Below are 13,880 nucleotides of genomic sequence, written 5' to 3'. Positions count from 1 at the left end.
AGTGTCACTCCTGAACTGTTGTGTGGGATCTAATTAAAATGCTACATTCAAATTAAACCAAGTTAGTTTTTCCTGGAAAGAAGTAGCGTAGCATCAAGCAAACTTTCTGAATATAGCTAGCAAATTTCCAGGAAACAGCATTACAGTCAGAGTGGGTAAGACTGTTGGACTTGCCAACATGTAAATTCATAGGCTAGTATATGGGCATTCCAGCAGCATAGCAACATGCCTCTTACACACACAGAGTAAATGAGCACTGGCAGTGTTGACAGGTCACTCGACATGTTCATTGCATGTTGGCATCAAATGTTGCTATTTTACACATCTGTCACCTCCACTGGCTAATAGCTGCCCGTGTCAACACAGAAGGCCAAACATAAATACACAGTAGGATCAAATATTCTGCACTAGCTACCATTTACCAAGCTGAAATTTTAGCCGACATTTAAGGGGACTGTCAAATTCCAAGTTAGCCAGTACTATTGCATCTTAATATATGGCATGTAAAGTTATAGCAGGTCTTTCACCAAATACGGCTGGACAACAACAAAAACAGACAGTGACCTTGACATAAGGAGCACCTACTTTTTGCGGATTTCTTCTTGTATTTCTGTAGTGGAGGGACCTGTTGGTTTTGAACCTGAAAATCAATAAATATCAATACTATTAGGAAATACAATATGGATCAATTTGCAGAACAAAGTAGCAAGAGCAACAAATGGTTACCGCTATATAAAAGCTTCAAGTCTGGCCAAACAAGTTCACTGTGGGCATGACATCTGTCCTACAAAAAGTATCTATTCTATGTTGACTAAAACAAGCCCCCTTTTAAAACCATTTTCTATAATGCTGACCAAATTATCAAGTAACAGCGTAATATAACTTTAATCACATTATTATTCACACACACAGAGACTGTAAATATTCTTATAAAGGTGAGCACATAAATAACACAGCTTATGTTTACTATACTGTGTCCTTTCTATAATCAACAATCTGAAAAATTCACACAGCAATGGACCTGACCTTTATGATGATACGGCTGATGCGTGTGCTGACACAGTGGGAGCTCTGTGAGAAAAATGAATGTCCCTGACTCAGACTCACTTGATGGTGGTTTGTGACTGTCTGACGGAGATGGTGGCTTGCCGCTGTCAGACCCTTGAGATTCCCTCATCCGCCGGAGCACATCCTCTGAGAGCTGGACCAGAACGTGAGAATCAACAAATGTGCACGCAGGCAGTCATGTTTCCATCACTTTTGGGGACATTGGATAGACTGAAATTCACTTCCAGGAGACTTACCCGAACCTTAATCACTGCTTGCTTTACACTGACCCTAACCTTAACCAAAAGCCACAAGTTCCCACAATGTGACTGTGTAAACAGATCTGTCCCCACAACAAGAGTACAAACACACACAAATACAAGCATCTTGTTGTGCATACACGACAGTTGCGTGTCTTGGAAAACCTCACATTAAAACTCCATCATCCAGCCTGCTGTAGTGCCCTTGAGCAAGTCACGTACTCTGTAATTGTGTTTTCATGCACAATTAAAGAGTAGCCATCTGCCTGCATGGACCACTTCATGAACTTACACTCCTACTGTACAGTTCGCGGGTTCACAGGTGGGACATGATTGCAAATGCTGTCTTTATGAAACTGAAACTGTCTATTTTTTAACGTCGGCCGTCACTTCGCTGATTAACGCTACAGTAACGTAAATTAAGTCCATTGAATATTCGTGACAAAGCGAATCTGGCAAACTAACCTTAACGTACGCTGGAGAAACTTGGCGAATATGTTATCGTTGCACTGCGTTATGGCCTTGTAAATGTCCGTTTCAGTCGCATTTTACAACTAGCCGCACTTCTTAATCCATTGAACTGTTACAAGGGTAGCCTGCTAACCTCAGAGTAACGTGAGTAACGTTAAGTGGTCATAGCGGGGTGAGACAGAGAGGGGGGTATGACTGGTGTCATTTGAGGACACGGGACCGGTCAGCCTTTCACTGCGCTTTAAACCGACACCATAGCAAAAGCACACGAGCTAACCGTTATTAGCTTTAGTTAGCTGTTACGCCTACTCTCAATTGTAACAGTAAATTACGCTTAATTTACCTTCACTCCTTCAATTACTGTGACCTTCTCGTCTTCGTCCAGTCCGAATGACACTTTCCTTGTCGTGCTGCTGTTACCCCCCATATTGACCAGCGGTCTTGTTCCCACCGGATTGTAAATAACAGTTAAAACCCTGTCCAGAGTCGGGACAGGGACACATACATGAGACAGCGGCTGGGGTAGCCGCCACAGCGACCAGCGGTTACCACACTTCAATAAAGGTCATTCTGGCGCCGCAGTATCCTCAAAGCTCATTTGTTGAGTGAAATAATTCAGACCCAATGACTGACGGTCGTGTAGCCTACATGGACCAGGGGTAGCTGGGAAGTGTAGTCCAACTGCCGTCTGACGTGAAGCCTGACATGTGACGCTCTTCAAAATAAAAACTCTGCAAGGAAACAGACTACAGGACAAACAGTTGTTCTATCTGCACATGAGGAAATGTGTTTTAAATATAAAAAGGACCCTTACTAGAGTGTAGTTACTTCAAGAAACCACAGGGTGGAGTCCTTTCATGACTTTGAATGTACTGAATTACCTAAAGGTCGCCATCAGCAACACAAACTGATCAAAGTCCATGGTTTATTCTGTAGGTCATGGAATGTTCAATACATTGCATTAATATGGTCTGAGTATTATACAATCAATGCACTTAAATAAAAAGGCAATTTACAGATCATTTGCAAAATGATTTCAACATCAAACATCTTTTGTATCAAGAGCCTGCACATCCAGTTCCTTAACATGTACCTCGTGAACTTGTGCCATCAAACAACAAACCAATCGTGATGCTAACACCAAGTAAAACAGCAGTTGTCATCAGCACTCAAACTTGAATAAAAAATATTTTGAGAGTCAGGCAAATACTGTAATTTCTTGGAATATACAGCTTCTTTACTGAGTTGTTGCTTTGATATTATGAAAAAATAAATTTAATTATTTACTGCATAAAGGTCACCACAATCTATGAATACTGCCAGCTTAAATACAGTGATTCATTCATACTAAACATACAACATTTTCAAGGGAAAACTCACACACATCATACTTCCTTTGTAGAGCGTAAGGAAATGTGATGTGAGGTGGTTTAAATACACTGAAGTATGATATTGCAGTGAAATCAGGAGGTATCACAAGAACTGATTTCATGAGTTGATCCAAGAATCAAATCATTTAAGTGCTAAACTGATCAGAATGGAGACTTTGCTTCAGTAGTTTTCTCCTTGACATCATCTTTAAATGGTCTTTCTTTGACACAACTGCGTGACCCTCTCTTAGTCTAAGAATTTAAAGTCAATATCCATATCATGAAACTGTATCAATTACATCATTTGATCCCATAAAATTGAGCAATATTGTTCATGGTCTAATTTCACCACTATTAACATTCAGGGAATCTCTGGACACAGGAAAAAAAGCAAGATGTTAGCAGCAAAATAAAAACTTTTGCAGAAAGCAAAGCTGAATTAGGACATGCTGATATGAAATTAGCGCATGTCGAATTTGGAATACACCAAAAAGGTTTCTGCACATTTGTTGTTCAAATCACGCATGTAATAACATGTGCCTAATGACTATGAGGCTAACAAATGTGCTTTCAGTAGCAGGAATGATTACTCTGGTATGACGAATTCAAGCAAAAGCACAAAATAAAAACAAGAGGAGAGCAATGACAGGTGGCAAGATCATTGCTGAGACACAATCTGAGATTTGCTCTTGTGTCTCAGCCATTCCTGGGAGCCTAACAGACTGTCACCCTTCACATGAAGGCAATGCCTGGATTTAGGGGTTACTGATTTCCTTAGACTGCAGTGACACACATCATGTTACTGTAACACATTCCACCTGTTCACCTGAGGGACAGCACCAGGTTCAGAAGATAGTACGCCTATCAAAGTGAACTAGCACTAGTCCCTGCAACGTGCAGAGTCACATTGATTCATGGCACAGTTACACCTGGTATTTTTAACACATTCTTGTTATCGTCACTGAGATTAGACCTCTGTCCTCCAGAGAAAAACATCTAGTAATTTGAGGTGGCGACAAATCAGCCCCAGACTGTTAAAAAAAAAAAATCAGAGTTTTGTGAGTTGTTGTGTTAGGGAAACATTCTAAGCTTTCCTTTCTTTGCATAAAAAATATTGTGTCTGTTTGTCCTGGCGTGGCTACTCAGTGACTAGATAAATTACACGCCTTGTTAACAGCACATTAGCTGCACAGATGAGTACAATGCACTGTCATACACTTATTTCTTCCTGTATATTATTAATTTCACACGTGTATTGCTTTTATTTTCCACACAGTTCTGCTGAAGAAAAATGGCACAGAAAAGATGTATAATTAGTAATTACAGGCGTGTCTCTTTCAGCCTTCTTGGTTGCTCGCTCACTAAATTTGAACAACCTATGTTTTATGTTAGCTAAAAACAAGTATCTGTAACAATGTTCGTACTTGTACGGCTGCCAGCACATTGTACAGATTGTGTTTACACCTGCCTAAGATCCAAACACAATATGAGCCACACTACCTGTAGATGTGCTCAGGCAGATCGGATGACATTGCCATCACAATGCATTTACACCTGCATTAACATGCATTTTTCCGCATTTTAATACCAGGTGTAAATATGGTCTAACACAAGGCAGCGGATGACAAAGATGCTGTTATTTAAAGCTTTTAGTGGGAAGTTACAGATGCTGAGTTGCCATCAAAAGAATGTTAGATTTTAAAGAGTTGGGTACTTAAAACGGCATTAAAACGTCATCACTGAGGACTGAGCAGCTGATGCGTGATGCTGGAATGACAGAAAATGTGCTGAGAGAAGTCAGTATGCTCCCACATGTAAGAGCCTGTGGAAAAGAATCAACACGGAGTCTGTCGGAGCCACAATGACGGACAGCACTCCTGGTGTGGAGCTACAGCAGCAGTGCACTCTGGCAACAGTGTTACAAAAGCAATCGCTAAATTCACAGTTCTCCAGATAATTGGCTAGCAAAGGTCTCTCCTTACGTGTCCACTTGTTAACTTCTCCTGGCATCAGAGCAAGACCAAGATCAACTTTTCTTGGTGTCCGACTTCTTTGTTCTGCTTCTTTTTTTTTTTCCTTTTTCTTTTGGCCAACTCTGATCACCACCCCACCTAACACACTACACACGCACATCAAGTCCAGCTACATAACCATCTCTCTTTTTCCATTCTCATCTTCATCAATTCAGGCATTGACAGGTCTCCAGCGGTCCGCCTCAATGCTGTTAATGCTGCTGGACCCATAGGGTCCAGAGGCAACATCATCCAGATATGCTCCAACCATACGAGAGCTGCCGGGACCAGAGCCATCGATCTGGGTGGAGGAGTAGTACAGGCCCTGGTCGGTCAGCTCCTTACGGCCAATGGTCGTAGCAATGGTTGGGGGAAGGTTGACGTCACTTTCATCAGGCTCATCCACCTGTGACTTGTAGGAGAACAGGATCTTGGGCTCTGAACTGTGGAAAAGAAGAAAATATTGAAATGAAGGAAGAAACAGGGTCAACTGTCTTGAGTGCAACTATAAAGTATTGTGTATATTTTATGAGTCTTTGTACAAACCCAAAGAAACCCTTGAGGAATGTGACATAAATGAGCGGCGCAAAGGTAGAGAAGTACAGGAAGGTGGTGACATCCACACAGCTGGTTAGAAGAGACAAAATAAAGACAGGTTTCACACTGTGTACGCAGTGCCATTAAAAGTTACAGGACATAAGGATATTATCAGCTTCAGTAGAGACACAAAGTGCAATTAACAGGTTTCTGCCAAAAGGAAAACATCTGTTATGTTCTCATTCTCTCACCTTAACTCCACTAAACTTCACAGGAACTAAAATAGCCATCCAGCTCCATATCCAGGACATAACTCTAAAAAACTTGTGCTGCATAAACGCAGCGCTTTATTGCCAAAATTGCCCTGATGCCAAAAATACACACAACTTATCCTTCTTTATTCCTAAAATACTCCTGCAGATCTATCAATGCAGAGAAATACTCAAAAGGAATATACTGACCAGAGTCCCTCTATGATTCCAGCACATAGCAGAGCGCTGCCCAGGCCCTGGACGAAGTTCAGTAAAGACAGGATGGCAGCATACACATAGAAACTCCTTTTAGCTGGACAAAGGAAGCAAAACAAAGACTAATGGAAAACAGAGAACAAATGCTTTCAATTATATGGCATCATGCAGTGGCAAAAAGCACATTACTAAGAGTGCAGGCACATCCTCATGGATATCAATTTTCCATTCATGATAATTACATGATATTAATGCTAATTTCTTAAACTCTCAAGTCTAATTTCTGGTCTTTGCTGCAATGAACTCACATGGAAGAGATATCCTCTCTCTCACTGGCGTTTTAGGCAAGATCACAATCAAAGAGTACACCTATACCAAAAAAACAAACAAACATTCATTATTCCATTATCAGGCATCTGTCCAGTGTGAGTTGTATTTTATTCCCCGTGCTGCTGCTGCGGCTGCAGCTGCTGCATGGTTACAGACTACTGACCAGAAAGAAGAAGCAGGAGCTGGCCAACCAGAAGTGCCGTCCTCCGTGACCGTAGATGTTGAAGTCCTCAGCGGACAGGTGACTGTCTGGGTACAGGATCTCAAGTGTGCCCTGGAACAATGTCTCATTCACTTTAATTACATGCAGAATAATTGACGTTCTTAACATTTTTTGACCTCTTATCATCTGTCATTACCTGCGTGATGGAGTAGCCCAGAGCCAGCACAGCAGTGATAGCCAGGACACGTTTTATACTGGACTTGCTCTCCAGGTGACCTGATGAATGAATTAAGAGAGAGGCTCAACAGAAACAAAAGCTGCACAGACATTGGGTTACATTCATAATTAAATTCAGTGTTAAAAAGGATTAACTATAAAGGGAACATTGGAAACTGACGTGTCATGTGAAAAGAAACAGAAAACACCACACTGGTTCACATACACAGTGAGAGAGAACTGAAACAAGTGAGAGAAACTAACCAAAAGCAAGTCCCAAGATGATAACACTGAGCTCAATAGCCAGCAAGAAGAAGCGGGTGATTTCCCACAGCACCTAAAATGACAACAAACATCATGAGTATCTACTGCGGCAGAGTGGGCCGGCCGACTCAGAACATATGCAAAGGTTTACAGGTCAGGTCACATCCAAAAGCATTATATAATCATTTGGTTTTTTTTTTTCTTCAACAGAGCAGCCATGACAGTGCTATGGGAACAGTTGGTCCATCACTGAACTCCATAGGGATCTGTCTGGTATGTGAGGAATGTCAGCCATGTCTTTCCTTTAAGACATGAAAGATCAACACAGTCATGCTGAAGCTCATATGAGCCTCTCTGGATGTTATAAAAGAGATGCCTGTGACAGAATATGGTGACTGCTACTTCAATATGGGGAAAGTATTTATGATGCAAAGCCGCAGTCTGTCATGTGCTACATATAAAAAAAAAACTCCAAGACACCTGAACTAGACCCAGGCTGTTTAGAAAGTCCAATTTCCCCCAAAACTGAATGTTCCAACACACAAAAAAGCGATTTCTCCTCAAAAAGGACACAAAGTGTTGCTCAGAAAGTTTCGAGTAAGAGAAAGTGAAGTTTTTTAATACAGTCTCTATATGGATTAATATACTGTGTAACTATAAAATTCATGCTACATGTGGTATTTTAATCTTTTTTGCACAGATTTTTGCATGGGTGAAAAATCTGATTTAGGTAGGAAAAATGTTATTTTGGAATTCCTAAATTGGGGAGAATTTGGGCATTGGGACATTTTTGAAAAATAAAAAGTACAAATAAAAAGCCTAAAACATATACTACTGTCATTATACCAAGCCCTCATCTCTATAAATAATCATGCACTGTGAGGAGGTTTGATGACGGTCCAATCAGTAACTCTTTTGATCATGTCTGCTATATTCATGCATGTAATATCTAAAGTTTTCATTTAGAGGAGAAAAATATTTTTAATATTAATACTATTTTTTTACATCTTAATTGACTCAGATCTGATAATACACACCGATTTAAAACTTTAGAGAAAACATAACCTCTTGCTGTTCAGGTTCCAATACCAGGTTTTGAATTTTGATAGACTTGTGGCTAACTATTCACTCCATTTGAATTACAGAACAAGCTTTTAATTTCCACAATTTACAACTCAACAGCCATGCGTGTTCCAGAAACGTTATTCATACTTCATGCGCTTCCTTACTTTGTCAATGATGGTGGCAGCACTGGAAGCACTGACAGTCATGGACACGACAGCCCGGGTGATTCCAACCGCTGCTACCACAAACACCTAAAGAAATACAGTACAAAACATGTTGGGCCATGTAAATCAGTCTGTCTTCTGAATGCAATAAAAGCTTGGCCTGGAGCAGAATTCAGGGAAAGAAAGATAAGATTATCGGTGACAACAGTGCACTAGCTAACACTAGCGACAAGCAATGGGCAGGGTTGCCAGGCATTGCAGAGCTGAGATATCCTCTTCTCTGGAGTCTCTGTTGCAAATAGACACATGCAGTAAATTCTGGAAACAAAGAACCGAGAAGGGGCAGATAATAAAGCAGAACAGTTAACAAGAAAGAAATTTGTCAGTAAGTAAGTAAGTATTCTGCCAGTTTTAGACTCATTAGAATGAACACGAGATTCATCTGAAAGTATGGGCTGAAATACTGTGTAGCATCATGTCAGGCTCAAGATAATGACTTTCAATACTGTATATTGGTGTTTCAGTGGTGTGCGTCCTACCAGCAAGTAAAAGGTGATGAAGATGGGGCTGGAGGTGAGTCGAATCTTTGCCCTGGCTGAGGGCAGCTTCCACATCAGGAATACGAAGAAGGCCACATTAGGCACAAGCAGTAAAATGTCCCAGAACCGCACCCTGAGACAGAGAGATGAATATTAAAGGGGATAATGCAGAACTTTCTAAAAAATTGTACTTTATCTGCAGTCAAGATTGAGCATATACAGATACTTTGTGTAGTCTGCTGGAAATTCACTTTAAACAGTTAGTAGTTCGTTCCCATTTCCAAATACCTGGAGTCTCCTATGTCCTCATACAGAACTTGTAGACATTTGTGAGGCTTGGTGATGTTGGCTTCAGTGTCAGGTTGCCAGGTTGGGAAAGATGATGTGTTCTCTAACGGTGAAGGTGAAATACTGCCATTGTATTGAGCAAACCTAACCACAGCAGTCACTGTGGCTAGCATGGTGTCGCACCCTGAGAAGAGGATATCCGATTAGGTCAGATCATACATCTGTTCACGATAAGCATAACAAAAGATTTGAGAAATTCAAACTTCTGCTGCTAGCTTACAGAGGGAAGACTTCAGGAGGTGTACAACTGACGGGTTGTTGTACCTTGCAGTCACCCGTCACAGCTTTCTCCACGTTACGATAAACATTATGTAACGGGACTGGCTGCTATGTCAGCCTGGTGTAGTGCGAAATTTTAAGTTTCAAACGGTAAAACTACTCTAACCTCGTTAGCACTGACTTACGCCTCTCCAAAACAAGTTTGGGAATTGACAAGATACATTAACTGACCATACGTTACCTAACTAAGTTAAAGTAAACAAATTTAAATGGCAAGGGGTCAGTCTCCACTCAAGGCCGCTGCTTAACGGTGCTGGTTAACGATGATAATCGGCAGCTGATCATAAAGTACTCCGACGTAACTTACGTCTCCTCCGGGTGGTTTATCTTAATACTTTCAGTTAGCATTGAGGGGGATTTCACACGTTAGCTAAAGCTGCTATTTACAGTTTGCTAGCTGCGGTCGGAGGGTGTGTTTGTAAATTGAAAACTATATTCTCCGAGCTTCCGTTACAGATAAATACAGTGATTCAACTCATGCTAACGGTGTATGTGACATACAAATTAACATTTAGGTACCACTACTTATAAGCCGACTGGTTCATGTTAGCATCAAAACAAACATCCTATTAGTGCAAGGGCAGTAACGCCGACACAACCTAACGACAGCTTCAACTGGCAAAAAATTACAAAGTCTTACCGATTCAGTAGACTCGGATTCAAGGATATATCTGCTGTTAAATGTTTAGATACGATATGGCTGGAGCACACGCTTTGTACGATGTAATCGATCAATAAATTGATCGCTGATATGGGACATGGCTGTACTAGGCTAGATAGTTTCTCTCAGAAATTTTCCCAGTGAGGTCAGCTGACTCTTCCAACGAACAAGCGAGGCAAGTCTCGCGAGAACACACTTATAAGCGTGTGCGGATGCATCTTCAGCCTCAGAAGAGAAGAAGAGTTTCACTTATTAAAATAAAGGTAAGTAAAATACACATTCCGAGTGAATGACGTCTGCCAAGATGTAATAATGTGAATATGATGTAATAAATTATGAGGCATAGAAAAAGGTACTAAGAAGATACCAAGAATTCTGTAAGCAGTTTATTTCTCAGGTGGAAATAGACAAATCTTAAACACAATATTTTTCAGTGTTTATGCCTCTGTTTTAACTTTTGCATCCCACCCATTACAAAAGTTAAAAAAAAGGGATAATGACAAAATAATCACATTTATTGACACATAATTTTGAGCACTGCATGCAACTCTTTCCTCATGTTGCCCGAGGAAGGAGTGTGTCCTCTTCATAACACAACAAACGACCTTTGATTCTTTAATCACACAAATCTCAAGTCTCAAATTAGGTTTTACAAATATTATATTATTACACACTTGGCTAAGAATACATATTTAACAGAAATGTAGTTATGACTATGAAAAAATAGAGACACGTGCTTTGGGGTGCCCTGACATCATCCTGTAGGCCAGGTGCACTGGTTCGGTCAGGTCAGCCTTAAATGTGTACACATGAGTCTTCCCGCTGATGGGGCTGATGTTGTAGAAGCTCAGCCTGTTGGCCTTGAAACTCAGTCTGATCTCAAGCCTGCAGGACACTTTGGTCTTCTTCAGCGGCACCTCACAGCTTTGCTCAAAGGCTGTCAGCATATTGTTGAACCACATCAGACACCAGGAGCTCTGACTGCTTTCCAGGGCAGAGGGCAACCCGCTGCGTGCTAGCTTCCCACTGTAGCACACGCCAATGATCCACGGAGAGCCTTCGAGCTCCACCTCCCAGCAATGATCACCTTCACAGAAGCTCTGGGTGCTGAGGACCTGGAAGAAGCTGGTGAACCTCAGAGGGGATGATGGGTAGGGCTGTTTGGCAGCGCTGAAAGTCACCGTCTTCAAGTCCTCTGAGAGGACGAGATTGGGATGGGCTGTGTCTGGGTCAAAGGTCACCTCTGATGGGTTGAGGGCGTTTCGAAGGGAGCGCTGAATCTTTACAAATCTTTCCCTTAGCTCGGTGTTCATTTCTTCCAGCTTGGGACAGGCTCGCGCTGTGTTGGCTTTTGATTCGACGTGGTCTTCTTCTCTCACAGGCTTGGCCATCAACTCTGCAATACGTGGTTGTAGAGTCTGAAGCTCCCCATGGAATTCGGTCGCATCCTCTTCGGTCAGAAGGGACTCGGCTCTGAGCATAGCTTGTCTCAGCTGCTCAGGCAGCTCAGAAGCTTGACTGACTCGACTGCTCATACTGGCCTCACCTGGACCTAGCTCTTCTTCAATCAGCTGCATCACCTGCGCGCTGTAGCTCTGTGACAAATCTTTTATCTGCCCTAAAAGTTTGGATGCTTTCTCTCTCAGCCAACCATTAGTGGCGATCAGCTCTAGTTCTTGTTCCTTCTCTTTCCTCAGTACATCCTCTGCCATCTCCAACTTGAGGCTCAAATCTTTGACTTGAGATGCCAGTGTGAATTTAGGTTCATCCATTTCCAGCTTGTTGTTGCTTTGATCTTGATCCAAAGAAAAGGATTGTTCAGGCCCAAAGCCACTCTTTCCCTTACACCCTGAGCTCTCCTCCCACTCCACTCCATCTGTTGCTGTGTCCAGGTGGTATTTTGTGTTTGATTCTTCTGTAACAGACCCTCCAGCACTCTCGACTGTTACATGGTCGACATCAGATGGGGCAGTGGGGCTGACTTTCCCTGCAGTGGCTTTGTAGGTCTCTACGATGTTGCACATTTTGAAACTTTTTACAAGTGCTTGGCTTCCATGGTACTCTGCCTGGCACTCTGGGCAGCTGTGTTGGTCAAGGCCCTCTCCCATGGTCTGAAGGCAGGCTAAGCAGTAGATGTGACCACAGGGAAGTGAAACTGGCTCGGAGAAGAGCTGCAAGCAGATGGGGCAAGTGAGCTCCAAAGCCAAAGCATCTGCACAATCCTTTTCAGAAAAGTTTGTTGCGGTCTCACTCACAGACATGGCGGCAGATGCTGGAAAAACAGAAAACTCATATATATGAAACTATATATACACACACACTTCATACTTCAAACTTTCACATTCCCTGGTCAAGATTTTGCACATCCCTGCACAAAAATGTACAGCTCTTTAATTTATCTAACAGTTGTATTTCCATGTTTTTTTTAATATATTTTATCGCTTGTTTTCCGTTTTCTCGTTATGCCTGTTGACTTGCAGTATTTGCTTTTTTATCTTTCTTTATATTTTCTACTTACTGTGTAAGCATATACCATATATATATTTTTATTCTTTGCATCGCATTTCCATTTTACATGTATTAAATTACATTACATTAAATTAATCCTTTTCAACTGGCCGAAAATGAATCATAAATATTAAAATCAAAACCAAACATACATATTAAGAATAAGAAATATGTAAAACACATATTAATGTAAAATATGTTACTTTTGAATTGAAAGTGGTAGCAGTGGTACATATGGTCCTGAATAATGCAACCATGTTGAGCATGTGTCCTTCAGGTGCAGCAAAAAATGAGGAATTTACGAACAACACCAACAGGCATGACTCAGCAAAGCACAAGGAAACCACTGTCTTTAGTTTGTGCATGCGAGTAAAATTATTCAAAATCACAGTCCAAAACGCACACGAGCTAGAGCAAAGTTTCATCAAGTGGTTTCTATTGTAAATGGGAAGTGTCAGCTGTGTCTGATGGCCGTGAAACGTCAACAGGACCTAACGATGAAGCTCCTGCCCCGTCAGGTGCCAGTCTGTTCATAGTTCAGAGTCAGTTTGTGGATAAGTTTCGATTTCCAGCGAGCAGGAACTCCGTGTGGCCGGGAAAGTTTTACTTTCTTCTGTTTTAATCTCTCTTACACTGGTAGTCTACCTCTGCTGCAGGGAGCTTGTTCACTTCTAACCAACTTGGCTTTACTTCCTTAAAAATAATGAAGCTTTTGTTATTATTCAGAAGCGTTTCCGCATCACTCACTGCGCAGTCCGCGTGGTCGAAGCAGGCGAGGACGCCGAATTATTAACAAACAACTAAATGCAGATTATCTGTGTTGTTAAGAAAGGACAAGGGCAAAAAAAAAAAAAGAAAAAAACGACTTACCTGATACCACAGTGCTTCCTTGTGTCGAGGCCTCCTGTTCAGGTACCAGTCAATAAAACGCACTGACGCAGAGAGCAGCGGTCGGATCCCTCTACGCCTTTTCATAAACAACACGTTCATCAGCTGCAGCAGAGATCAGAGGCTAATCCACCCTGAGCACCCTGTGTCAGCCTCACTCCTCTGTGTGTCTGCCCCACTATCTGACACAGTCAAAGTCATGCCCTCAGTATTGGTATATGAGTCATGTGAAAATGACTGTGTCTTTTATTGCACACATACACATACTGTTGTTAAAATACAAAAATAAAT

The 13,880-nt window shown here is 41.6% G+C and overlaps 3 protein-coding genes across 4 annotated transcripts in view; all 3 read right to left on the bottom strand.

The window, feature by feature from the left end:
* LOC121621665 (MICOS complex subunit mic25a-like) overlaps positions 1-2,337 on the bottom strand; it is a 60,115-nt gene extending 57,778 nt beyond the window's left edge. Inside the window, exons 1-3 of the mRNA XM_041958217.1 lie at positions 2,122-2,337; positions 1,108-1,201; positions 586-640 (exon numbers count right to left, since the gene is read on the bottom strand). Coding sequence (XP_041814151.1) covers positions 586-640; positions 1,108-1,201; positions 2,122-2,205 — 233 coding nt within the window. The 5' untranslated portion in view covers positions 2,206-2,337. The remainder of the gene's footprint in view (positions 1-585; positions 641-1,107; positions 1,202-2,121) is intronic.
* Positions 2,338-2,689: 352 nt separating this feature from the next.
* Positions 2,690-10,320, bottom strand: tpra1 (transmembrane protein, adipocyte asscociated 1). The gene is made up of 11 exons (XM_041952112.1): positions 10,173-10,320; positions 9,194-9,377; positions 8,906-9,038; positions 8,367-8,453; positions 7,138-7,210; positions 6,854-6,933; positions 6,658-6,768; positions 6,473-6,533; positions 6,159-6,261; positions 5,707-5,787; positions 2,690-5,603 (listed from the first exon to the last, which is right to left on the bottom strand). Exons 2-11 carry the CDS (start codon positions 9,364-9,366, stop codon positions 5,333-5,335), a joined length of 1,173 nt encoding a protein of 390 aa, XP_041808046.1. The 5' UTR covers positions 9,367-9,377; positions 10,173-10,320; the 3' UTR covers positions 2,690-5,332.
* A 276-nt stretch (positions 10,321-10,596) lies between these two features.
* trim107 (tripartite motif containing 107) lies at positions 10,597-13,706 on the bottom strand. Of its 2 annotated transcripts, XM_041959336.1 has the most exons (3): positions 13,572-13,683; positions 12,449-12,465; positions 10,597-12,364 (listed from the first exon to the last, which is right to left on the bottom strand). In XM_041959336.1, exons 2-3 carry the CDS (start codon positions 12,452-12,454, stop codon positions 10,907-10,909), a joined length of 1,464 nt encoding a protein of 487 aa, XP_041815270.1. In that variant the 5' UTR covers positions 12,455-12,465; positions 13,572-13,683; the 3' UTR covers positions 10,597-10,906. The 2 variants fall into 2 exon arrangements, with proteins under 2 accessions (XP_041815270.1, XP_041815264.1); XM_041959330.1 differs by having other exon boundaries at positions 10,597-12,465; positions 13,572-13,706.
* Between the last annotated feature and the right edge of the window lie 174 nt (positions 13,707-13,880).

The sequence above is a fragment of the Chelmon rostratus genome, chromosome 2 (genome assembly GCF_017976325.1).
Source record: "Chelmon rostratus isolate fCheRos1 chromosome 2, fCheRos1.pri, whole genome shotgun sequence".
In the NCBI taxonomy this organism is placed as follows: domain Eukaryota; kingdom Metazoa; phylum Chordata; class Actinopteri; order Chaetodontiformes; family Chaetodontidae; genus Chelmon; species Chelmon rostratus.
This window is presented reverse-complemented; position numbering and strand designations above follow the sequence as displayed.